The sequence below is a fragment of the Bos javanicus genome, chromosome 16, assembly GCF_032452875.1.
Source record: "Bos javanicus breed banteng chromosome 16, ARS-OSU_banteng_1.0, whole genome shotgun sequence".
NCBI classification, from domain to species: Eukaryota; Metazoa; Chordata; class Mammalia; order Artiodactyla; family Bovidae; genus Bos; species Bos javanicus.
In genome coordinates this window covers 65596820-65624620 of record NC_083883.1, presented here as the reverse complement: position 1 = coordinate 65624620, position 27801 = coordinate 65596820, and the positions used below count along the sequence as shown (strand labels likewise).

At 42.6% G+C, this 27801-nt stretch overlaps 1 protein-coding gene and 1 non-coding gene across 6 annotated transcripts in view; one reads left to right on the top strand and one right to left on the bottom strand.

The window, feature by feature from the left end:
• RGL1 (ral guanine nucleotide dissociation stimulator like 1) overlaps nt 1-27801 on the bottom strand; it is a 276904-nt gene that overhangs the window by 59982 nt on the left and 189121 nt on the right. For 3 of the 5 annotated variants that reach the window (XM_061383454.1, XM_061383455.1, XM_061383457.1), the window contains 2 exons: nt 26286-26494; nt 10221-10298 (listed from right to left, as the gene is read on the bottom strand). In XM_061383454.1, coding sequence (XP_061239438.1) covers nt 10221-10298; nt 26286-26494 — 287 coding nt within the window. The remainder of the gene's footprint in view (nt 1-10220; nt 10299-26285; nt 26495-27801) is intronic. The other 2 variants (XM_061383459.1, XM_061383458.1) reach the window with 1 other exon arrangement.
• LOC133228321 (U6 spliceosomal RNA) lies at nt 7101-7203 on the top strand. The gene has a single exon (XR_009730177.1). It is a non-coding gene; the product is annotated as a U6 spliceosomal RNA (small nuclear RNA).

Genomic DNA, 27801 nt, shown 5'->3' with positions numbered 1-27801 from the left:
TAGGTAGCCTATCCCTTCTCCAGAAGATCTTCCCGACCCAGGAATCAAATTGGGGTTTCTTGCATTGCAGGTGGGTTCTTTACCAACTGAGCTACCAGGGAAGTTCAAATTAAAAAATGGAAGAGACAAATCTCCCATGCAGAAGTTTTCCAAATAAGGTGGGTAAATACTTCACCCTAAAAGAGGGGAGCAGAGCAAAAGGATTGTGCATAATGACTTCTTTCCAACCAATACAGAATGAAAAGGAAGGGGGAAGAAAAAGACTTTTGAGGTTAAAGCATCTGCCTGCAATGCGGGAGACCTGGGTTCGATCCCTGGGTTGGGAAGATCCCCTGGAGAAGGAAATGGCAACCCACTCCAGTACTCTTGCCTGGAGAATCCCATGGACGGAGGAGCCTGGCGGGCTACAGTCCACGGGGTCGCAAAGAGTTGGACACAACTGAGCGACTTCACTTTCACTTTTCACCTGAAAAATAACTACTTCATCCAGATGAGCAAGAACAACATCAAACATTATAAATCACGCTGATAGTATGTAATGAGAATGGTATTTTATCCTGTGATATTTCTCTCAAAACCTCATAAATTCAGTCTAACTATGAGGGAAAATGTTAATTGCAAGAAAAATTCTCATAAAGAGGTGCCATGTGTGTGCATGCTCCGTGGTGTTTGTGTGACCCCTCTTTGGACTGTAACCCACCGGGTTCCTCCATCTATGGGACTTCCCAGGCAGGAACGCTGGAGTGGGGTGCCATTCCCTTCTCCAGGGGATCTTCACAACCCAGGGACAGAACCTGCATCTCTTGTGTCTCTTGCACTGGCAGGCAGATTCTTTACCACTGTACCACCCGGGAAGCACAATCAAGGGCTATCCTAAAATATACCTGACCAGTACGCCTCCAATCTATCAAGGTCACCAAAAACAAGAAAAGTCAAAAATTGTCACAGTTGATGGGAACCCAGGGAGATATCCCAATTGCAGGTAATGTGGTGTCCTGGATGGTCTTGGAATAGAATTGGGCCATTAGGTAAAAAGAAAAACAAGGAACTGAAACTAGACTATGAACTTTCATTAACAATGCATTGGTTCAATGTTTATAACAAATGTGTATACTCATGCAAGAAGTTAATAACAAGGGGAACTGTGAGGAGGGTATATGGGAACTCTGTATTATCAGCTCAATTTCATATAAATCTAAAACTGTTTAAATCTTATTTAAGATGTCCAAAGGGGCAGGGGCAGTGGGGAGCGGAGATGAACAGGAGGGTCCAACCTAAGTACTTAAGAGAAATAGTCTCATTCATATCACAGGGAAGGAAGTAGGGGCCACACCGTACGGAGGTTAAGGCCTGGGTTAAATCCCTGTCTCACTCATTTATTGTATGACCCCGGACATGTTCCTCAGTCTCTCTATGTCTCAGACTCCTCATCTGTAAAATAGGAACAACATATGGAGCTACTGGGAGGATCTGAAAGGATACAGAGTACTTAACACAGGAACTATTCCTACGAAGCAGCCAATGAATTCTGGCCATTATTATTAGAAAGAGATAGAGCCGCTCACCAAAAATTATTTTTCAGGGACCTCAGTAACTCATTATTCTCTGATTGCTCACAGTCTGAGACCAGAGTTTTTAGGCTATAAATAGGCCTCTAATGAAAAAACTTGCTGAGGTTTTCTACACTTTTCACCATTAGAATGGAGTTTCCGTTGGGGATGACAGATGCTACGAGGCACCGAGAACAGGAAACAGGCACTCAGATTGAGTCCTTCTTCTTTCCTCACATCCTGCAAACCATCTCCTTCCCCAGGAAACAAGCCTAACTTCCACATTTCTAACAGCTGTTTGCGGCCCTTGTTCAGGGTGTTCACTGAATAATAAAGCCAAGCCACACGAGGAAATAATCCCAAATTGTACAATCTCAGAATGCTAACAAGCTAAAGCATTTGTCCCAGTGGTGATGCTACACCCTAGCTCCTCGTGTACTTCTGTCTATAGCCCTTTCACTGCGACACAGACAAACGTAATGTGTGGGAGGGGGAGGACTGGTCAGGATTCACGCACACCAGAGACTCAAACACTCTTTTAGAAGCAGCAGCCCCGACAGCAAAATGGTGAGAAACCCAGGTCCTGGATCTCAGTTGGATCTGAGATCAAATAACAGATGTGTCATTAACTAGCTGCTTGATCTTAATCAAAGTGCCTCACTGTTCTGAAACCTGTTTACACACCTATAAAATCAGGACAATATCTCACAGCATGTCTGTAATAGTAAAAGAAAACACAAAATGCGGATAGCTCTGCACTAACGTAAGCACAGCTCAAACTGTAGCCGGTGGCAGTGGCCAGGCGGTAGCACTGGCCAGGCGGTGGCCGTGGTGTCATCACTTCCATCATCCCTGAGCCTGCAGGGTGACGAAGTGACAGAGTCTGGTTGTGATGTCTGTTTACCTTTCTCTGACATGTAGAGAACCTTAGGTGTTTTCTCAGGCAGCCAGTTTTTCTTCTTTCTGAATCAATGATGATTAACGTTGTTTCATTCCCCCACTGGCAGAAAAGCATTAATAACTTCTGCTTGGGAGCCTACACTCTTCCCTTAAACACACAGTTCTGATTCAGGATTTCAGGGACTTCTAAAACGATCATTTCTATTTCTCTTAGTCTAGGATGGATGTTTTAAAGATAATACTGTGCTCTTTTATCTGATGTACTGCACCTCCATTTCTTCTTTGGTTTTACTTTTAAAAAATATTAATTTCACATGATAGTCTTTAATTCTTACAAGATTGGAATTTTCAATCTTATTTTTGCTCTGTTCTTTACCCCTCTTCCTTTGCCCCATTTTTGTTACCATTACTCAGATTGATTTTAATTGCCCTGTTAGGTTAGTTGAATTTGATGGAATGTTGATTGCAAACTCAATGGGAAGATTTCGTAATACTTTTCACTACAAAGTTTCCCAGATAGTAAAAGAATCACAGCCATCTTCCTTGAACTCATCTCTCTTTTCTTTAATTTCCAATATCTTAGATTGCTACTACTTATATGTAACTAAAATCTTTACCAGTAACTATAATCTGGTGTGACTATTTACAACTTCTGGGAGACGATTACATGAATGACAATCATATCTGAATGTGTGGAGACGAAAGTAGAATGATTTCAACCATTTAAACCACTGCTGTGGTACAGAGTTTTAGGAAGCAAAACATGGCATTCCAAGAGGGAAGTGATGAGAGTCAATTAAAGAAAACAAAACAGAAAACTATTTCAACATTAATTACAGTAGTCATTTTAAAAAGGAATAAAAAAAAGTAAGATTCCTGAAGAGAGAGTTTTAAACCTCTTTAAATAAAGTTATGCATGTGTATGTATGATATTCTAATCTCAAACACATTTTGGAAAATGAAGACTCATGGTGTCAAGGCTCTATATGGTTAATATTACTTCTTCATAATCTCACTTCTGAATTCAATGACTATAATAAATCTGCACTAAGGAAAGCCTCCTTTTTCCATCTGGTTCAGATTTTATATATTATTCTTAAGAGATAACATTTCACCATGAAAAATGTCAGCAGGAAGGAGAATGTAGGCAGACGTGTTTTCTTCTGTCATAGGAAGTGAGTTTCCCGATTCCCAAACAGTGGCAAGTTTAGGGATTATAGAAATAAACACAGTATGACTTCTTATTTATATCGTTCTAGTACTAACATCAGAAATCCCCGTGTGCAAAGATTCTAGCATCTAAAAGCCCTGGAAGTTGAATTCCTTGCGACTGAAGGAACTCTCATTTTAGCCAGATAACTTAGAAGGTTTACTGCACAAAGCCTAAGCCGGGCACACTCAGGATTAGGAGTCACAGCGCATTCAGATACTTTTTGAAATTCCTGAAGAATACTAGCCACTTGTGGTCCGAGACACTAGACACCAATCTTTCATCTTGACCGTTTCATCTGCATTTCCACATTTTGCCTTCTTTTAAGTTCTTTCAAACCTTTGAAAGGTTGATTAGATCCATCCATATTCAGAAATACAGGAAAGACTGTTATCTTGGGATTTGGGAACCTGTATCAAACGTAAGCCTTGCTCTATGCTTTACATTAAAAACTGAAAAACCAAACAATAGCTGAGCATTTCCCTTCTCATATTTAAGCCCAGTAGTGATTCCCCACCTCCACCCCCCAACCCTCACCCTTGGACTGCAAAACTGAAGGCATCTGTCCTAAAACAGGATGTTTACTTCTTAGAGTGTCACTGAATTCCTGCCGTCTGTTTCCCACCTGAAATCACAAGAACACAGATTCACAGCAAAGGAAAACAATGGGCATTTTGCTGCTCCTTGCCTGACCCCACAACACAATGCTTTTTAGCCCATCTCTTTATGCATGATCGTAGCAAGTGGTTCTGATATCACAATTAATAACAAGCAAATCAAAGAAGCGGTCTATTTTTTCTTTCCTATTTTTATCAAAACAAGTTACATAGTCTTTCCAACAGAAACAAGCAGTCAAGGGCACCTCTCACTCAATCAATATAATATCTGGATCTTATCTCTGTTTCTGATGTTCATTTTCATTTTTTTAAATTAACTTAATTGGAGGTTAATTACAATATTGTGGTGGTTTTTGCCATACAATGACATGAATCAGCCATGGGTGTACATGTGTCCCCCATCCTGAACCCCCCTCCCACCTCCCTCCCCATCCCATTCCTCAGGGTTGTCTCAGGGCACCAGCTTTGAGTGCATCGAACTTGGACTGGAGCTCATTTTCATTTTTAAGAAGATGAGAAGAAAACTAGATAAATTTTATCCTGGGCTTCCCTGGTGGCTCAGGTGGTAAGGAATCTGCCTGCAATGCAGGAGACCTGGGTTCAATCCCTGGGTTGGGAAGATCCTGGAGGAGGAACTGGCAACCCACTCCAGTATTCTTGCCTGGGGAATCCCCTGGGCAGAGGAGCCTGGAGGGGTGGAGGTGGGGGTTCTAGGCATCATTAAACTTGAAAGAATCTCAGAGCACTCGTTTTTTAGGTAAAGAGACTAAAACTGAGAGAGGTGAATGAATAGGTCAAATGGGTGGCAGGTGACAGTGACGGATGAGGACTCGTTCCCCGGGGCCTGTCACCTGCCGTGAGGCTGGCTCCACAACCTCCTCAGCACTGGATTCACCCAATTATAAGAGACATGAGGGCCCCGGTGGCCCAGTAATTAAGACTGCATACTTTCAACACAAGTGGCACGGGTTCGATCCCTCATCAGGGAACTAAGATCCCACATGCCATGTGACCAAAATAAAAATAAAAAATAGCACAGATTATTGCATACTTTTTTAAAAAAAGAAAAAGAAGGGACATGAATAAGTAAATTTCCAGACAAGTGTGGTATTATTTTTATATATATTTAGATATCCATAAATAAAGACAGTTTTTATTGAGGACTACAGCCTCCTTGCTGTGCAGCAGGGTCTCTTATCTAGGCAATACTGATATTTAGGGTCGGGTAATTCTTTGCTGTAGAGGGGAAAGGGGGCATCTTGTGCATGGCAGCGTGTTTTGAAATAGTCCCGGCCTTTGCCCACTAGAGGCCAGAGCATCTCCCCACCAAGTTGAGACAACCCCAAATTTTCCAGATATTGCCAAATGCCCTCTGGGGGCAACACTCCCCCACTGAGAACTGCCACACAGCTATATCTCCCGCACATCAATCAGCCACTGGGACATCTTCAGTCACTGCTACAAGTCAGCTGCCGCAGCTCTGAAATCATCAAGGAACTTTCCATGTGTTACAAGTGGAACCGAGAAGCTGCTTCTCTGAATTCGTCCCAGGAAGACAAAGCAGGGAGCTTATCGAGTTATAGAAATGATCAGACGGGTAGCATGTGAAAAACAGAACAAAAAGATGATGCTGAAGTGAGATGAAAAATAATGAAAGGAGACGTGGTGGACGGGCGGGGGGCGGTAGAGGGCAGGGAGCAAGAAGACACACAGAAGAAAGGGAAACGGAAAGAAGAAAGAGGTCAGCAGAGAGAAGGGATTTTCACATTCCGTATTTGCAGGACAGAGCGACCCATTATATGAAAAAGTGGCATATTTTCGTCAGGCGTACTTTTTTTAAGAGGCAACTCAGACTGAGGAAGAGGGTCAAGCACTTTCTACCAACTCACTGTGAGGCTTTAGGAAAAGACCATTGTCCCCGATGATGGACCCCTCAGGGGAGCTCTCTGTGAAAGCTCTTTGTTAAGGCCTCATATGCCTAAAACTGTAAAGCCCTTTAAAACAGCTTATCCTGGAGTCTCACCCACGGTTACTGTTCCTGGTGTACAATGAATCCCAAATGAAGGTTTATAATAGGCCTTTAAAAGCCTGAGCATGACTCTTCACATTCAGGGTACAAATCAATTTTCTTTAACTGCTACTTCCCAGAAGCCTATTTCATCTCAAAACACCCACTGGGAAACAGAAAAGCTCTGGATATTTTTCATAGTGTTACTCTCCTCAGAGCATTCAGGTGGCTAGTTAAACGGTAGCTCTAGACATGACGCAATTCCAAAATACATAGGTAACAACATGCTTATTTCTGAATCTGGTCACAGGTCAAGGTTACATCTGATAAGCTAGCCACTCAATTTGTACAGTATCTCTTCTTTCACGTATATTTTAAAGCACTCATTATAAAAACATTCCTTTTTTAAAAATTGTTATTTCCATAGGTTTTCATGGTCAACCAAAATTAACAGTAACAAAACCCCTCTAATCCTGCAATCCTCAAACTTTCATAAAAGACGTAGAAATCACTTGAGGATCTTGTTAGAATAGATTTTCATCTAGATCTGGGGTGAGGCCTGAGATTCCGCATTCCTAACAAGTTCTCGGGCGATGCTGAGATGGCTGGTCCATGGACCACACTTTGAGTAAGAAGGCTGTTAAGTCTCACGTGGGACTAACCATTGAATCTAATAAGAGTCTGCCATGCATATCAGTGAACAGGGAAATATGTGTGGATGAGAAGCGGAGAGCACGTGGTCATGAAGGATTTAGGGCTAGGCAGCGGCTTTTGGACTGGGCCCAGCAATGACACAATAAAGAAATACGAGAGGAGTGCTTGCTTCGGCAGCACAGACGCTAAAATTGGAATGATACAGAGATTAGCATGGCCCCTGCCAAGGACGACACGCAAATTCATGAAGCATTCCATATTTCTGAGAGGGGATATATGTATATCTATGGCTGATTCATGTTGAGATTTGACAGGAAACAACAAAATTCTGTAAAGCAATTATCCTTCAATAAAAAGTTAATTAATTAAAAAAAAAAAAGAAATACAAGAGGAAAAAAAAAAGAAAATTGTGAGCCTAATCCATCCCCTCAACCTACCTATCTGATTATACTGCTTCCCTCCTGCACAAACTTTAGGGCTGACTGCCCACTTAACCAGGTAAGGTCCAAACTCTTTAGTGAGAAGTTCAACCCTTTCATGATAGCTTCAGCTTAACTACCCTCACCCAACATGTACACAGTGAAGCAGCCAAATGTGTTGCTCCCCCAAATGTCGTGTATACAACACTGCCCTGATTTGGTCCCACTGCCCCCTCTTCCTAAATGGCTCTACCATCCAAACCCTCCCCCTCCTTCAAAGCCTGCTTCAGATGTCATCTCTTCAGGCTTCTTTGATGGTCCAGTGGTTAAGAATCCGCCTTGCAAGGCAAGCGACACTGGTTCAATCCCTGGTCCGGGAAGATCTCACCTGCTGTGGGGCAACTAAGCCCACGCACCACAACTGCTGAGCCCATGCTCTAGACCCCACGTTCCTAACAAGAGAAGCCACCACAGTAAGAAGCCATGTGCCTCAGCTAGAGAGGAGCCTCCACTCACTGCAACTAGAGAACACCTGCGTGCAGCAACAAGGACCCGGCACAGCCAAAAATAAATATTAAAAAAAAAGTCACCTCTTCCAAGAAGCATCCCCAAGCCTTCTAGGAATAAGGTATTAGTTCTATTCACCACACCCTGCACTCGGTATTCAAACACCTACACTGGTGTGTTTGGTTTTCTGGAAGGTTATGGCCCAACCAATAAAATTAAAAAACTACCTGAAACCTAACTCAGAAGTTAAAAGAATACCCAGTTTTCTCATCTTTCCATCCCTGGCTCATAGAGAAAGGAGTCCATCATCCAACCCTCTGAAGAATTAAAAATTCCATCGGATTACCTCCCTGGTCTTTTGATCCTAAAATGAAACCATGTGATTTCAGCACCCTGGCATATAGCCACCTACTCAAGAACCCTGGTGGCTCAGCTGGTAAAGAATCTGCCTGTAATGCGGGAGACCTGGGTTCGATCCCTGGGTTGGGAGGATCCCCTGGAGGAGGGCATGGCAACCCTTTCCAGTATTCTCGCCTGGAGAATCCCCATGGACAGAGGAGCCTGGTGGGCTAGAGTCCATGGGGTCACAAAGAGTCAGACACAACTGAGCGACTAAGCACAACAATAACAATTCAAGAAGCTCATTTCTTCAGCAGCCTGTAACCCTGCATCATGGATTTTTCTTCAGTGGCTGCCGGATCATTCTCATCGGCATAAACTCTCTTTGTAAACAAACACAAAACAAAAAGACCATGCCTTGCCCTCTTCCTCCACCCCATTTTTCTGTTCCCCTTTACAACAAAACTCCCAAGAGGAGTTAGTAGACCTTCCCTCCCCACTTCCTCCCCTTCTATCCTGTCTTGACCCACATCTCCATTCGCCAAAACGGTGCTTGTCAAGGGTGCCAAAGACCAAAGTGGGGCAGAAGCAGGAGCCGCTTCCCAGACCCCTCTCACTTGATGTCTGGGCAGCATTAGACACAGTTGGTCACTCTCCCTCTGAAAGCCCTTTTGTACTTATCTTCTGAAACACAGCTTCTTTCTTCTCCATGCCCATGCCTGTTCCTTTCCAGTCTCCTCTGCTGGACCCTCCACTTTCCTAACTGGAAGGAACCAAGGCTCAGTCTTTGGACTTTTCCCCTCTCTATCTACCCTTCATCTCCACGAGGTCATATCCGGCCCCATAGCTTGAAACGCCATGTATAAACTAAGGATGCCCAAATGTCTACCAGTCCAGACTTCTCCCTGGAAATTAGACTCACCCAGTTACCTCAAAATCAACACATCTAAGATGAAATTATTGACACAAGCTCCCCTCCAAGCCAGCTCTTCCCGCCAGACTTTCTTGTCTCATGAAGCCAGGGCGCTGGTCTATCAGGCCTCACACACAACCCGTGGAGGTGTCCGTGCCTCCTCTGTCTCACATGCCGCATCCTCTGCATCTGTACATCCTGTCAGCAACACCTTTGAGGGCTCTGCAGAGGCAGTTACTACTACCCGTTGTTACTCCCACGACAAGGACGACTGCTGTTATTACTCAAGCCCGTGCTGCCATCACCCCTTGCCTGAGCCCATGAAAGGGTCCTACCCAGGCTCCTCCCTGCCACTCTTGCCCCGTCCCCAGTGTCATGGTCTATTTTCCACACAGAGCCAGAGTAGGTCTTTTAAATATAAGGCAGGCCACAGCACTATGCTTCTAAAACCTTATAAGTCTTTCTTATATTCCTTAGAATAAAATTCAACATGCTTCCCCAGGCCCTCAAGTCCACATGTGACAAGGGGCCCCGCGACCCTCCGGATGTCCTGCCCCAGCACTTGCCACTTCCTTCATGTGGCGGCAGCCTCATCCACCTCTCTACTTTTTCTTGAACACTGTTCCCGCCACAGGGCCTCTTCCATAGTCTCCCTTTCCAGACACTCACAAGGCCCTGTCTGCACCATATTCAGGTTTCTGCTCCAACGTGTCTGGATCAGACAAGAAAGCCCTTTTCTGACACCCTATGTGACTCAAACTCCATTGGAATCTAGCCCTCTTGCCCTACTTCATTCATTTCTGTGTGGATTCTCTGTCTCTCTACTAAAACATAACCTTCGTAAGAGCTGGGACTTACTTATTTTGTTATAGCTGCATCCCTTAGCACAGGGCCTGGCAAACAGTGGGTGATCAATACATTTTTACTGGATGAATAAATGAATATCATTTTAGATGGTCAAAAAATAATTCTATGACTTTATGCATTATGGAAAAAAAGCATGACAACATTCCAAAAGAATTTTAAAACTCTACTAAATTATAGTCTTTTAAGATAATAAGTCCTGACAGAGAGCTTGTAATGCAGAGGAGAGGCACACTCACTTCCTGATCACGGTCTTGGACTCTGATGAACTTTGACCTCCATCTTCTTCACAGTTTGGGCTTGTCAGGTTCCCATACCTTTACAGATAAAAACAAACACACAAATATGTAAACAAAACACACAGCTGGTAGTGCTGGAAAGCAATTCTATTCCATCTCAATTACAAGGTAACAGTTACACTTTTCAGGAGTTTTTAAGGAAAGTAACACTTGTGAAATAGCATCCAAAAATGATACTGTATTTTTTATATTTATTTAATGTGTATATATGTGTATATATACCTTTTCCATATATATATGTGCAGAATTTGTATCTGCATGCATATATACACACACATTATTTTACTCCTACAGAAAAGTGATTTAATGATGAATCACACTACTTACAACTTTCTCAAACATTCTCAACTACTCAACATTTCTTTGAATATTTTAGATGAACTTGGGCTTTTCCCCTTAGCAGGAGAATCAGTCATTACATGAGGCACAGATCGGAGATTCCTCCTGAGTTCTGGAGCATCAACCCCTCACCTCTGCCCCTCTGTGTATCCACTGAAGGAACATGTGGCTTTGCTTGCTCAGCCTTCATGCCTGCACCACATGTGGGCACAAGCTGATCACTCCATGCTCTGCTTATGAGTCTGGTCTCCTTGAGGATAAGTTCTATTGAAGAAGCATTATGGGAATGATTCTGAACCCTCAGGTTAGGCTGAGATAGAGACAAGGACTGCAGAACAGAATCCTCATGTCTCAACAACCATGAGAGCAGCAGTGTATACAGTGAGGCTGGTCTAGGCTTCCCCAGCCACTGGGGGAGGGGGACATAGGGGCACAAAGCAACCGGTGCTTAAACTTTAAAATCCCTCTCATTAAAAAAAAATAAAATAAAATCTCTCTCATTACAGACTCAAAACTTGCTCAATAATTGATCAGTCCCTAGTCACACTGTTAGGTGTCCTTCCAACTCCATAGGTAATGCAAGTCTATTTCATACAGAAATACCATGTTTCATTTGGCTCAGAATATACATTTAGTAAATTCACTTCAAATTCTTAAGGAGTAGCCTATGTTATTCACTTAGAACACCTAGACTATTTCTGCAGTTTCTCTTCCCATCAGTGGAGCATTCAGAGATTCCTTGGAGTTTCACAAGCTGGCAATCTGTCCCAAAGTTTTGGTAACAGAAATTCTAAAACTGGCAGGGTTTACATTTTTAAAGAGCACATTTTTGTCTTCTACTAATGGGATTAAGGGCCCCAGGACCCTTATGGTTCCTTGTTCTGAGGATTTACAAGTCCTTTAAAACATAAAAGCCCGCCATCTGGTTTGACCGAATGCCAGTCCATCTGTTCTCCCCACTGCCCTATCCCGGGAGGTTCCAGTGTACGCCCTTAGGCTTTAGCCTCCCCCTGCCTCCCTTCCACCTGCTCCTTTCTCGAGCTCATCAGCCTTATGGACTTCTTGGCCTCCCAAAGATATTTTCCACTGGCCTCCGCCCTCCCTGTTCCTCTTCATTCTGCACCTGCTATTTAGAGGCTTCCAGGGCTACCCTTTGCTTTCCCTGAGATAAGAACCGGGCAGATTAAGACTAATGCAGGCCCCCCGTGAGCAAGGCAGGGCTGGGGAAGGTTCCTAGTAAATAAACAGAGTGGGATTTCTTGGCTCTCTCTCTTTGGCCACCATCATAGTGAACCCTGTCCTCATGTTCCCTCACAACAGACTCTGTGGTTTATTTAAGCAGGAAAGATGAGACGAGTGCAGGGAAATGGGGGGCCACCGTGCCACGCCACCCCTCTGACCAGAGTGACCCATCAACTCTTGCCCGCCAGCCCTCAGTGACTAAATGTGGGATTTTGTTCTCGTCACATTCTGTGTTCCTTTGTTAATTCTCTTTCTGGTTATCCTGGAAACAATGCACCAACTAGAATCTCTGAGAGACAGAAATAAAAGGGGAGAAAAGACTTTACAAGGGAAAGACACACATTCTCTAGCTCCTGATATCCTTTTCAGAGATGATGTTTATATTAAAAATCCCCTGACCTTCCCATCCCATGTCTTTACTTAAGCGTCTCATATTCAGCTGCTCTTTCTCTACGGTTTGCAGACCCAGAACTGAAAGGATGGTTGGGATAACATGAACACCCATCACAGTTCTGTTCCCAGATGGTGCCACAGGTACATCAGATAGTGTCATGGACTAAGCAACTGACAATGGTGAGTGAGTGAAGCTCTCTTTCTTTAGTGAACCTGGTACCATCTGCTCAGAAGACCCTCAGATACTCTTCCTCGCCAGCAGAGAATCTAGAGGCTCATAATTGGGACCAGCATGATTGGTTGGTAAAAACTCGGAGACCAGACAGTAAGAAGCATCAATAACAAGCCTCGCGTGTGTTGGCACACATGGTCCAGGTATTTGGGCTCAAAGGCTGCAGCATCCCTACCTAACTCTTCTCTGCCCAACCCACCAGAAACACTCTCAGTTCTGCCTTTATAACATACCCTGAATCCTAGCACTTCTCATCACTTCCACTCTGGCTCACACTGTCGCCATCTTTGGCTGAGATCAATGAAACAACCACTTAACTCCTCTCCTGGCTTCTGCCAAGTGATGCTGTCCATGCCACTGCTCAGCTCAAAAGCCTCCCCCGGCTTCCACTCTTCCCCACTGAGAAAAGGTCCATGTCTTACCTGTCTCCCAAGGCCCTAAGTGACCTGCCACAGATAATGTGGTATCTCTGACCACATTTCCTGCACTCACTCAGTCTCCTTTGACCTCACTGGCTCTTCCCCACATCAAGCATCCTCCTGCCTCAGAATCTCCGCACGTGCTGTCAAGTGCTTCCCAGGCCCACTCCAATGGCGCACTCCCTGGGCTCCTGCAGGCCTTTACTCCAACGGCACTTTACCAGTGAGGCCTTCCCTGACCATCCTATGAAAATGAAACACTAACACCACTGCTTCATTCTCTCCCACAGCCTTTAATACCTTCCAGCATACTGTACAATTAATATAGTTGTTACGTTAACTGTCCATTAGAACATAAACCCCATAAGAGCAGGACTTCTGTCTCTTTAGAGCTTAAAACAGTGCCTAGCACCAATAGGAATGTTGATGACTATTTCTAGCAAGGTTCCCTAAGCAGACATGAAAATGAACTTCCTAACAACCAACTAGGTTCAAATTTGTCTCTATAAAGGCATCATGTGACTTTTTACTTATATCCATGTCTTAACCTGTCTGTGCCTTCATTTCTAACAATCTGCTGCTGCTGCTAAATCGCTTCAGTCGTGTCCGACTCTGTGCGACCCCACAGACGGCAGCCCACCAGGCTCCCCTGTCCCTGGGATTCTCCAGGCAAGAACACTGGAGTGGGCTGCCATTTCCTTCTCCAATGCATGAAAGTGAAACGTGAAAGTGAAGTCGCTCAGTCGTGTCCAACTCTTAGCGACCCCATGGACTGCAGCCTACCAGGCTCCTCCATCCATGGGATTTTCCAGGCAAAAGCTTTACGATAGCTGGGATCATTACAAAAAAATCTAAAATTAAAATGCAAAGGAAGTAAATAAGATCTTAAAGTTGATATCTTGAAGGCATAAACAGTATAAAATGCAAAATAATGTATATATACCATTTACAGAGGAGACCTTTAGAAGCAAGATAAATTTAAAAGCCTACAACCCACTGGAATTTAATGGACTGGGGAGGGGATAATTATTTGCCTCTGCACTTCTCTTATCATTAAGGAGAATTAAATCTTACAGAAAAGAAACTAGACCAGCATTGGAAATAAGATCTTTTTAATGTTCAAGCTAGGTCATTTGAGAGTTAAGAGTTAGTTTTATGAGATTAAGAGTGTTTCTTTGATGTTTCCTGGACCCTCTCATAGCTTCCCATCAAAAACCAAAGTCAAGTTCAATTCATTTACTCCAGGGGAGTAAATAAAGAGTGTGTATGTGTGTGTGTGTTTAATTAATGAGTAGCTACAGACAAACCTGTCAACAATGTCACCTCCAATTTCTGCAAAACCTCCCTAGGATTTAAGATCAAAGTCCAACTTCTTAAGAAGGCTTACCATTGAGAAACTGCCCTTCTTTAAATGGTAATTCAAAAAACTTAAATTAAAATACAAATTATCAAGATAACTTCTGACATGGTTTTCTCTATAGTCACAAGGCAAAAGAAAGAATTGTGAATGTCTTCAAAAGTATAAATTATTTACTGTTACCTAGAAATGACTAGAAAAAGAAAAGAAAAAAAACTCATGCTTAACTGGTTGCTAATATTTAAACAGGAAACAGTTATTTTCAAGGGGAATGGATGTATTGTTTGGAGCCTATCTGGGCAGAAAAAAAATGTTTAATATGTGTTTGAAAGGAGGACCAGGGACACCTGTAGTTCAGAGAAATCTTAAAATAAAGTTAACCCCGGGACAGCCCTTCTGGTGGGGGGATGGGGGGCGGCTTTCTAACCTCTACTCCCTAACAGAAGAGTCTCAGCAACATCAGACCAGGATGGGGATAATCCTGAAGAACATTTCAGGCTCCACTTGATTATGGCAAGTGATCCCTTGATTATAGCAGTTAATAATTCCTGAGAGCTCACTATAGGCCAGGCACTGTGCTAAGCACATTACATGGATTGTTTCATTTGGATGGATGGATTATCTCACGCTTATCCTATATGGGGCTTCCCTGGTGGCTCAGACAGTAAAGAATCCACCTGCAATGCGGGAGACCTGGGTTCAATCCCTGGGTTGGGAAGATTCCCTGGAGGAGGGCATGGCAACTCACTCCAGTGTTCTGGCTTGGAGAATCTCCATGGACAGAGGAGCCTGGCAGGCTAGAGTCCATGGGGTCACAAAGAGTCGGACTCAACTGAGCGACTAAGCACATAATCCTATATGATAGAATTCTTCTTCTTCCTATTTAATGAATGAGAAAATAAGGCCCAGAGAGCTTAAGCCATTTGCCCTCGAAGATACAGCTAATCAGTAAAGCAAGGACATGAACCTTGACAGTCAGGCTCCAGAGCCCAGCCTCTGAGCCACCACCCTATCACACAAACCACAGTTATTTTATTTATTTTATGTGTCCCTCCACCGAGTGATAAATTCTTGGATTTTTCACTTAATCATTCTTTTTTTTCCACTCAGTCCTCATTATTTATTAAAGCTTATGTTTGGGTACTATTCTGGGCATTGAGGATACAGCAGTGAACTAACCCCAGCCCTTGTTTTCATGGTGGGGGGGGGAGATAAACAATAAACTAGTGATTAGTGAATATAGAATAGTCAGATGGTGAAAAGTGCAAAGGAGGGGGGAAAAAAAAGCAGCTAAAGGCGCTCAGACATGACTGGAGAGCCTGAGGTGGCAGCTTCCTAGAGTCCAGGGCAGGCCCCATGCGAACATGACAATGACCTAAAATCTTTCAAGGGTCAGGGAGCAGGCCACCGAGATCTCCAGGAACGGAGCCTTCCAAGAGGAGGAGAGAGGCTACGCAAATGCCCTGGGGCAGTGGCAGGACAAAGTGCTTGAGAACCATCCAGAAGGCCAGTGAGACGGGAGCAAAGAGATGAAGCAGAAACAGAGAAGGAGGTGAGCGTGGAGGCAGCGGGGGCAGACCCCGAGGGCCAAGCCGGCCACGGTCAGGGATTTGATTTCACCTTTCATATCACTTAGTGGTACCTGCCCTGAGCCTGGAGGACAGCCTGCGCTTGGGGGACACTCACTAAACACTGGCTAAGTGAATTAAATCATGCCCTCGACTATCACGAATAAAAGAGTGGGAGGGGAGGGCAAGAGAGGGCAGAAGCCACTTACTAGGGACGATGAGAGAGCAGAGAGGAGGAAGTCAGGGCAGGGGAGACCGCACAGGAAGCCACTGATTCAGGGACCTCTGGGGGCCTTTGCTTTTCTCATCAAGCCCAGCCTGGGAACATCTGAGGCATTTTTTTCTTTAACTGACCCATAAGAACACAGGTCAGGTATGAGGAAAATGTTCAGAAGCTGACCTTGAGTCAGGATAATGACACGGAGAAATAGCCTGCAGATGTCAGGAACACCAAGTGAGGCCTCGGTGAAGGCTGTGGACTCTGCACCACAGAGCAGCTGGGGGGGATGTTTCTAATCACCCTGAATAATATCCTCCACGGTGGACACCTCTCCACTCAAGCGTGGCCTTACTGGGTCACGGCCACCAAGCCTACCTTGGAAGGGTCTTGTTACCATCGTGAAGCCAGTTATTCAAGGAGAAGACAAAGGTCAGAGGCAACAAGGTAAAAACTCCTTGTTCTTGGAAGAGGCCAGTGGCGCTGGACAGGGAACCAGGCAGCGTGCGTTCACACACGAGGTCCGGTTCTTGAGGTAAACTTTCCCCGTGATTAGAAAAAGCCAGAAGACCCAGAAAGAGCCTCAGTCCTCCCCTCTGGGTCTTTGCTGTGAAGGGCCCTCCACCGTCCTTCGATTCACCACCGTATCTTCATGTTAGTCCCTGAGACTTAAGGCATCATTAACAGCGCAAAGAACTTGGTATTTCTGTTCCACTTGACAGTTATGAAACACTGCAAAAATTCTTCTTGACAATAACATCTTCACCTCCAGCCCTGATCCACAATTGTCTGAATGGGAGACCAAGAAAAAAAAAATCAAAGACTTTATAATCCCTATTCAGCCATGGGAAGAAAACGAAAAGGTGTCTCTTGCTAGAACTTGATTTTCATTCACACATCAAGTCGTTTCTCAAGTCTGATGGCCGTCGCGCCCTTGCCATCAGGTTTCTTGGGGTTTTTCCATTCCAAGGCCTGGCCACCCATTTCTCTTCTCTGGCCCGTTCACTGCCCCCAGAGGGCCCTGTGGCTCCTCAGTGCCTCCTCCTTCCACCTGTGGTTGGTAACAGTTCTAAACCATCAGCTGCAGATCTGTCTTGTTAGCACGCTACAGCCGCCACGGCTACAAGGAAGGTTGGAAGTTTGCCCAAAGAAACAGGTTAGGACTGGGAGCAAGGAGTAGGCAGCACCCTGACAACCACAGAATCTGTTTACAAGTCAGGAGTTTCCTTAGGTTTATGACGAATTAATACATTATTAACAACTCAGTGCCAGGCTGTGGCTCAGCCCGTGTGCCTAGCGCCTGTGTTCCGCAACAAGAGAAGCCACCACAGTGAGAAGCCCGTGCACCGCAACGAAGAGAAGCCCCTGCTCACCACAACCAGAGAGAGCCCGACCGAGCACAGCAACAAAGATCCAGCAAACTCATAAATGAAATTTTTTTAAATCAATCACTTTTCTATATGCCAGTAATAAACGAGTGAAATTTGAAATTAAAAACATACTCTTTTTACATCAGTACTCCCACAAAATTAAAATATTTAGGTATAAATTCAAAATATATATACATGGTCTATATAAGGAAAACTATGAAACTCTGATGAAAGATATCAAAGAACTACTATATAATGGGAGAGAGATTCCATGTTCATAGGAAGACTCAATATTGTCAAGACGGTTCTTCCCAACCCCATCTGTAGGTTCGGTGCAATGACAATCAACTCCCAGCAAGTTATTTTGTGGATTTTGACACACTGATTCTAAAGTTTATATGGACATGGAAAAGAACTACAGAATAGCCAACTCAATTCTGAAGAAGAACAAAGTCAGAGGGCAGATGCTATCTGACTTCAAGACTTGCTATAATGCTACAGTAATCAAGACAGTGGGGTATAAATGAAAACATAGACAAATAGATCAACTGAAGACAAAGTTCAGAAATACACCTGCACAAATACAGTCAATTGGTCTTTGACAAAGGAGCTAAGGCAATACAGTGGAGGAAACGTAGTCTTTTCAGAAAATGATGGGTGATGGAACAACCAGACACTGATGTGCAAAACAACGAATCTAGACAAACACCTTACACATGTCAAAAAATTAACTCGAAATAGATCATAGACCTAAATGTAAAACATAAAACTATTAAACTTCTAGAAAAAAAACATATGAGAAAACCTAGATGACCTGGGGTATGATAATGATCTTTCAGATATAAGACCAAAGTCACAAATCATGAAAAAAATTTGATAAACTAGACTTCATTAAAATTAAAAACCTCTGCTCTGCAAAAGATGGTATCAAGAGAATGAGAAGACAAACCACAGACTTAAAAGAAAATATTTGCAAAAGCCCCATCTGATAAAGTATTGTTATTCAAAATACACAAAGAACTCTTAAAATTCAACAATAAGAAAGCAAACAACAGAATTTTAAAAATGGGCAAAAGACCTGAAAAGACACCTTACCAACGAAGATACACAGATGACAAGTCCAAATATGAAAAAATGTTCACTGTCATTTGCCAGTAGGGAACTACAAAGTAAAACTGCAGTGAGATACCATTACACACCTATTAGAATGGCCAAAATCCAAAATACTGACAACCCGAATGCTCTCAAGGATGTGGAGCAACAGGAATTCTCGTTCACTGCTCATGAGAACACAAAATGGTGCAGAAACTCTGGAAAACAGTTTAATGGCTTCTTACAAAGCTAAGTATACCTTTCCCATATGATGCAAAATTCTTGCTCCCTGGTATTTACCTAAAGGAGCTGAAAACTTACGTCTACACAAAAACCTGCACATGGGTGTTTATAGCACCTTTACGCAGAATTGCCACAACTAAGATGCAGCCAAGATGTTCTTCAGTAAGGGTTGCTGTTGTTCAGTCACTCAGTCATGTCCAACTCTTTGCGACCCCGTGGACTGCAGCACGCTAGGCTTCCCTGTCCTTCACTATCTCCCAGAGTTTGCTCAAACTCAGGTCCATTGGGTCGACGATGCCATCCAATCATGTCGTTCTCTGTTGCTCCCTTCTCTTCCTGCCTTCAATCTTTCCCAGCATCACGGAGTGGTGATTTAATTACTATAGGTCCAATCAGATAGTGGAATGTTGTTCAGCACTAAAAAGAAATGAGCTATCAAGCTATGAAAAAACATAAAGGACCCTTAATTGTGCGTTACTAAGTGAAAGAAGCAAATCTGAAAAGGCCACACACTGTGTGACTCCAACAATACGACATTCTGAGAAGGGCAAAGACCACAGTTGGCACTACTGCTAAAGATCGTGCCTGCCAATGCAGCATATATAAGAGATGCAGGTTTGACCCCCGGGTCAGGAAGAGCCCCTGGAGAAGGAAATGGCAACTCGCTCCAGTATTCTTGCCTGGAAATTTCCATGGACAGAAGAGCCTGGGGTCGCAGGGACCGTCCATGGGGTCGCAAAGACTTGGCCACGACTGAGCACATACACATACACACAGAGACAGTAAAAAGATCAGTGACTGACAGGGATTGGGGGAGGGAACAATGAACAGACAGACCACAGAGGATTCTTTAAGGCAGCAAAACTATTCTGTGTGATACCATGATGATGGATACGTATCATTATACATTTGTCCAAATCCATAAAATGTACAACACCAAGACTGAATTCTAACGTAAACTATGGACTTTGGGGGATAATAATGTGTCAGTGGGGCTTCTCTGGCGGCTCAGATGGCAAAGAATCCACCTGCAGTATGGAAGACCTGGGTTTGATCCCTGGGTTGGGAAGATCCCTTGGAGGAGGGCATGGCAACCCACTCCTGTATTCTTGCCTGGAGAATCCCCATGCACAGAGGAGCCTGGCGGGCTATAGTCCGTGGTGTTGCAAAGAGTTGGACACGATTGAGCAAATAAGCACACACAATATGTCAGTGGTTGTAATAAGTGTACTCTTCTAGTGGAGAATGTTAATAGTAGGGGCATGCATGGGTGCAAAAGATATACGGGAAGTCTCTGTACTTCCCACTTAATTCTGCTGTGAACCTAAACCTTCTCTGAAAATAGTCTATTTTTTTTAACTGAAGTATAGTTGATTTACAACATTGTGCCAGTCTCTGCTGCATAGCAAAGTGACTCAGGTTTACACATATACACATTTTTTAAAATATTCTTTTCCACTTTATGGTTAAGCCCAGGAGACCGGATATAGTTCCCTGTGCTATACGGTGGGACCTTGCTGTCTATCCATTCTAAATGTAATCGTTTGCATCTACCAACCCCAAACTCCCAGTTGTGATCCCTCTTCCTCCCCTGGGGCAACCACAGTCTGATCTCTATGTCCATGAGTATGTTTCTGTTTTGCATACAGGTTCATTTTAGATTCCACATGTAAATGGTACCATCTAAGCATGAAAAGAAATGAAAGGGAAACCTATGTGGTGGCACTTCTGATGAAATCTACGGAAATAAATGCAATGTTTTCAAGTCTTATACTTGATCGCTTTCTCTCTGCTGTGGAGGAACTGGTTTCTTTGGTTGCACAGCTCCATTCTTGCTGGTTGTCGGTGCATCAGCTTTTACAGAGGAAGGTGTGACTACTCCATGTGTCATAAAGTATGGATTTAAGATTACTATCCCCATAGTAGTGACATATTTGCATAAGTCCTCCTGAGCTGCTGCACTTGCTATACCCCTACCCTCCAAGAAGAGTTATCTTTGGGAAGTAGTAGATTCAGGTCAGGGGGTTTCGCTGAGTACATCAAACAGAAATACTCCAGATACACGGTCCCTATCAGTAGGGGCTCTGACACCCCATGACCTATCTAACGACATAATATCACTGGCCAACATCAAGTTTTGTTTTGATAACACCCTCCTCTCCCATTCCATCCTCTCTTACTGTCTCTGTCATAGAACCTAGCTCTTACCTCCCAAGGACAGTATCGATTTTAATTTAATTATACACATTTATGTGTATGCTTATTTAAGTTACTCTCAGCCATTAAGCATAAAGAAGACAGGAGTCATGACTGGTTGTCTACCATTATATGCACAGCTCCTTGCACAGTACACGGTAGATATTAAAACTGATAAACCTCATTTCAGTGGATGAATGAAAAGGAGCATGGATGTTCAACTGAGCTGCTCACAACTGTGTGAAGGAAGTATCCCTCAGGAAATGCAATTTCTAAGGAAAATCAACTGAGATAATAGAGAAAAGGATAAGAGCTAGATAGCCAAATCATCCCTTTCTTTAGAAATGACATTAACATTTTCAAATGACATATAAGGTGATCTGGTATGCTTGGAAAGCGCTTCCAAGTCAGAAAGAGATAGGTTTTTATTCCAGCTCTGCTTCTTACTGACTGAAAGTTTCTGAGCCTCAATTTTCTCATTATATACATGCAGGTAACAATCAATGAACTAAATAAGATAGTCTGAAAATGCATGGCAATCAAACATGGGAAGAAGAAATAAGTTCAAAGACCCACTGAATTAGTCTCCTCTCTAGTGACCTAAGCCAGCAAACCCAAGTCAGATTGGTCTTAAAAGCATAGTGTTTATGGGATGGCCATTCAAAGGTTGAAGCCATTCAACCTTTATCCTCCAGAAGTCCCCCACTGGGAGAATTCACTCAAAATGAAGAGGCAATTCAGATTATTACTCAATCCTTTCTCACTGTGACCTAAGTGCCATTAGTGGCTTAGCAAAAGTTTCTGGAGATCTAATTCACCCCATTTCTCTGGTCCATAGCAGTCTGCTCATTTCTGATATCAGAGAAAGAAAGAATGACCAAAAAAGAACCTAAAAGTAGCAAGTGTGACAGCTGTTTGAAGAAAAATCTAGATGTCTGTATAGACATTTCATGGTTCTCAGTGAGGATCACTAGCTGAAGTAGGTTTCTCCCTAAATTTGAGGTGGGGTGTTTTCAGTAGTATTTAACTTACTTTTTTAAATGGTACAGTGGGAAGAGAACATATTTTTAAGTGAAATGTATGTTTAAAGTTGAAGTGAAAGTAAACGCATTAGTCGCTCAGTCGTGTGCGACTCTTTGTGAGCCCACGGGCTCTGTCCACTAGGCTCCTCTGTCCATGGGATTCTCCAGGCAAGAGTACTAGAGTGGGTTGCCATGCCCTCCTCCAGGGGATCTTCCCAATCCAGGAACTGAACCCATGTCTCCTGCACTCAAAGAAGAATCTTTACCATCTGCGCCACAGAGCCCAAACACAAACAGCTAAATCACACTCAAAAACTTTCTTAGGTTAAAAGAAAGCCAATGAGCCTTAGAATTAACTCTTAGCCACAGTGAGAAGTACAGAAAACAGAATTTCTTGTTAACTGCTGATCACCCCTAAGGAAGTGATAAGGCACACACAGGGAATTAGCCATATACGACTGCAAACCACTTTCCACTGGTCAATTACAAAGGCTCATATTAGTAGAATGAAACAGAAAAACTATCACAAATATTTTTAAATCACAGAAAGCAAACAGTTCCAAATGATAAAAGCCACATGATTGGAAGTCTTAAGAAAAATCAAAGTTTGGTTTCAAATATGCTTTTCTCTGGAGGGAAATAAATACCGCAGCATCTGCCTTCAATCCGTTCTGGACTGGTTAGGATTAGCACATCCTATAATAACTTCTCAGTGTTAATTTCACAAAGGATAAGTAATCTGCTATTAAGAATCCAAGAGAAATCATTTTTAGAAAAAACAAAGCAGACCACCAGAGACCCATAAACAAGTTGACCACAATTTACTAATAAGAAAACAGTTTATCCAGCTTATCTTCAGAAAAGGTAAATTTATGCAACTTAGTTGCTTACCTCCAAATTACAGACGTTAAAATCCCCAACAACCAGTTTAAGATCCCAATGTTTCACAGAATCTGCATTTTGGTTAAAATCAGAGATTGACATTTGGCCATAGGATATGAGTGAGTAGGAAATAGAGTGAGGAAGAAATATTCGTGAAGTTTGTATATATATGGACAAATCCAAAGTCTGCAGAGGAAGCAAAATAAGTAGGATATGTTTCTCTGAACTTCTGTAGAAAGTGTTAGAGTTTCATTTTTATACCATCTTAAGCAGTTGTCTACTTGTTTTCTAAGTGTAATTATCTTTTGCGGTAAAATATTAAGTTGTCAAGGTGGATCCATGTTTTTCAGGGCTACCTTATGTCATTTGAGGGGCTTTCTCTAAGAAAAAGAATATAAAATTGTGAATATCAATTATGTAGAGGGTACTCCCAGTGAGGGGCCCTGGAGGTTAAACACCAGCAGCTTCACAGTAAATTCATCACAAGGGTGAGAACTTACCAAGTCTCCTATTTCTGCTTCGTCCATATGGTGTCTTGCAGAGCACGGGGTATTTTAAAAACATTTCAGTACGTGTTGATTCCACTCATGTCAGAATCAAAGGATCTGACTATGAGATTAAATTCAAAGTCAAGCCTTGGCCCACCTAAATGGTTCAAGATAGATCTTAACTCTTCATTCAGTTATACCTTAAATGATAGTTTGAATTAAATATAATTTCAAGTCATGTTGATTCTGTTATTTAACAACTGTCATAATATTTTAACAATCCAAAAATGTCTACCCACTATAATAGGAAAACAAACAGAAGATTTTTAAAAATCATCACATAAAAGCTGGATGCACATGAGTCATAGACTAAACACTCTAGTTCCTGTGTGTTTGTCCACTATTTATGATGAGCAGCTGGAATTCATGTGCACGCCCCTTCACAGACGATAGACATCTGCGGTCTATTATCAGTGGAGTTACCCCATAAGCAGAGGAGGTTACCAGTTCCAAAGAAAACTTGTAGGAGTTTCTGATGTGTTGACCTATTTCCTCATACTGCCTGCCAACAGTTAGCACACTGCATCCTCTTTATAAATACAGAACAGAGGAAAGAAAATGCATATAATTCTTCAGGTTCTATTTATAGGTGTGAGGCTAACAACTATGAGACTATGAAAGAAATGACTCACTAACCCCACAGGTTTATACACCATGCTTAATATTTTAATTACTGCTCTGTAAAAAAAAACCCTACAGAACTTCCCACTGACGTCGAAGTCCAAAGCTGTCTAGGCTTTATTAATGCACTGATCCAGTTAAGACATTCTGTGGATGTTTCCTGAATGTAAACATAAGAACATCCATTGATCCGAGTGATTTCACTCTAGGTGTATCTAGGAAGAAAATATCTTGAGAAAAACTGTTATCAATACCTTATTCACATCATAACAGAATTAGATTATTAAAGGCCTTAAGACTGATAAATGACTGCATAAAAAGAATTTTTAATGTGTTCATAAAAAAGAATATTTATAAACAACAAATTAGAAAAAATATATTTCCAACAAATATAAGCAAAAAATGTGGGGGCCTCCCTAGTGGTCCAGTGGTTAAGACTCTAAGCTTCCAGTGCAGGAGGCATGGGTACGATCCCTGGTTGGGGAACTAAGATCTCACATGCTGTGCAGCTCGGACAAAAAAAGAATATATATATATACACACACACACACACACATATATATATATATATATACACGCACACATTTTAAGAAACCTAACTTTGTTATTAGACAAAGAGTTATAATTATATGATCAATAATTAGGTAACAGTAATCCAAAATAAAAGATATGAAAATACGAGTTCACAAAAAAACCCACAAATGACCAATAAGTATTTCAAGACATGCTAAACCTCACTCATAAATGTTAAGAAACATAAATATAAAAACAATGAGCTCCTTTTCAACAGACAGATGACAGTAGAGATGGTTTCAATGATGGAGATGAAAATGCTACTCACAGCTGGCCAGACTACAGGGAAAGCAAAGGGACCCTCCTTCTCTGTGGACAGGAGAGTGGTTGGCACAACTTTCTGAAGGGCAATCTAGCAACATCATTCACATTTCAAAGTGCTTATATATTTGGGGGACTTCCCTGGTGGTCCAGTGGCTAAGACTCCAGGCTGCCAATGCTTGGGGCCTGGATTCAATCCCTGTCAGGGAACTAGATCTCACATGCTACAACTAAAAAAGATCTTGCATGGTGCAATGAAGATTAAAGATCTGGAGTGCCTTACTAAGGCTCCTCTGTCTATGGGATTTCCTAGGCAAGAATACTGGAGTAGGTTGCCATTCCTTTCTCCAGGGGATCTTCCCAACCCAGGGATCAAACCTGAGTCTCCTGCATTACAGGCAGATTCTCTACCATCTGACCACCAGGGAAGCCTACTAAGACCCAGTGCAACCAAAGAAATAAAGATAAATATATATATTTTTAATGCTTATATATTTTGACCCATCAGTCACTCTTCTGTGAAATTATCCTATAGAATTCTCAGACAAGTGTTAATACTTGCACACACACAGAACATTCTATCCAATAAATACGGTAAAGTCACTAAAAAGAATACAGTATCTACCTACATGTGCTGACTTTAATAACAATAACTTATTTCTTGAGCTTTCAATATCCCATCCACTGTTCAAAACTCTTTATAAATGTTAAAGACTTTACTGAGTAAAAAAAAAAATCTCCAAGATATAGATAAGTAATAAAAGAAAGCTGCAGAATACACTGTGTACTGTGGTTCTATTCATACTATAAATATTTATAAATATCATATATAAATACAAATATATAAACATACATTTATATACACCCAGAAAAGCTTGAGAATAATACAAAAGGAATAGTTTACAGTTATTACCTAGGAAGAATGGGCCTGGGAAAGGGACTTAGGTAAACAGAAAGTTTTACATTTTTTTACTTTTTTTTTCAGAATTTTCTTTATTGTTTGAACTTTTCACTATATACATGAATTACTTCTATTTTTAAAATATTCATGTCTGCTATCTACTTAATTGGGGAGGACTTTTGGACACAATGGGAGAAGGAGAGGGTGGGATCATTTAAGAGAACAGCACTGAAACATATATATTACCATATGTAAAACAGACAGCCAGTGGGAAGCTGATGAATGATGCAGGCACTCAAAGCCAGTGCTCTGTGACAGCCTGGAGGGATGGGGTGGGGAGCGTGGTGGGAGGGGGTTCAGGAGAGGGGGCACACATATGCCTATGGTCGATTCATGCTGATGTATGGCAGAGGCCATCAAGTAATTATCCTCCAATTAAAATTTTTTCAAAAGAAAAAGAACTTCATGCCTTCACTCTGCAAACAGCCTGACATTTCTGTCACCTCGCACCACCGCTTCAGATTCTTACCTGTCCAGCAGCAGCTCCAGCACTTCTTTAGTGGAGGCAAAGCCTCTGTATGTTGACAGGAAGATGCTGATATATGTAAAGTCATTGTCCCCAAAAGCCGTCAGCAGGTTCTCCACGAGCTTCTCTAAGGTGCCAGCTTTTATGGTCCTGATCTTACACGTCTCATACTGACTGACTGTGTGTCCCGGAGGCAGCTGGTCCCCTTCGACCTGTACGATAAACTCAAGATTATGATCAGGAGAAACGACTCCCTAAAGTAAGAGTGAAAACACTGAACTGGATGAAGCGTGGCCCGTCATGCTTTCCCCTGCTCTTATTTAACTTCCCTACCAGTCAGGGAAGGCCGACTTCACTCCTCTCACCTGAGTGAGTGCAGCAGCGTGGGTTGGTGGTCAGGGTACCGGGGTGGCCCCTGCTTGTGATCCCACTAGCAGAGGGATTACTTCATCATTTGCTTCTGCTCACTTCCCTATCAAGAACTACGCTGCTGGCATATTCTGTCAAGAATGTTTTCTATGACTCCAGGATCGAGTTGAGCAAATGTTATCAATCATTCCCTTTACACTGTTCCACAGTTAAGCTTTCAAACTCATTCTCAAAGACAGCGCCTACAATGGGGTGCTGGCACTGATCCTACTGACTCTGGAGAGCTGCTTATTAAATTTTTAGATTTGTGTGAGCCAGATGACATTATGTTGATAGTTTGGAGGAAAAAAAAAAAATCAGCCATGGGAGGAGTATGTTCTCCACAGACATCTAGGGAAATCTGACCATGTGATGTTCTTTGGTCCATGGAGGGCGAAACGCATTCAATATCATCATTAATCGACAAAGTTGGCTAAGCAGCAGTTTTACCAAGCAGGCCTCAGCTAATCTTGGATGAGTAATAGAAACGGTAGGCCGCTGCATGACCCCTGCCTTTTGGAGACCAGCAATGTACAGTACGGTGGTTGTGTAAGGATGTGAGAGCCGGACCACAAAGAAGACAGAGAGCTGAAGAATCAATGCTTTTGAACTGTGGTGCTGGAGAAGACTCCTGAGAGTCCCTTGGACAGCAAGGAGATCAAACCAGTCAATCCTAAAGGAAATCAACCCTGAATGCTCATTGGAAGGACTGACGCTGAAGCTGAAGCTCCAACATTTTGGCCACTTGATGCGAACAGCTGACTCACTAGAAAATACCCTGATTCTGGGAAAGATTGAGGTCAAGAGAGAAGAGGGTGACAGAGGATGAGACAGTTGGATGGCACCACCGATTCAATGGACACGAACTTGGGCAAACTCTGGGAGATGGTGAGGGACAGGGAAGCCTGGCATGCAGCAGTCCATGGGGTCTCAAAAAGTTGGACCCCAGTTGGTGACTGAACAACAACAACAAAGAGAAAATATTTCCCTGTGAAAAGTAGCTACCACATGTGAATGAAGTGACTGTGAATAGTATTGGTAGGTATAATTGCCCCCTGAAGACATAAACCATAATACATAAAAACTGATTAGTGATAAAATCTGTAAAGCT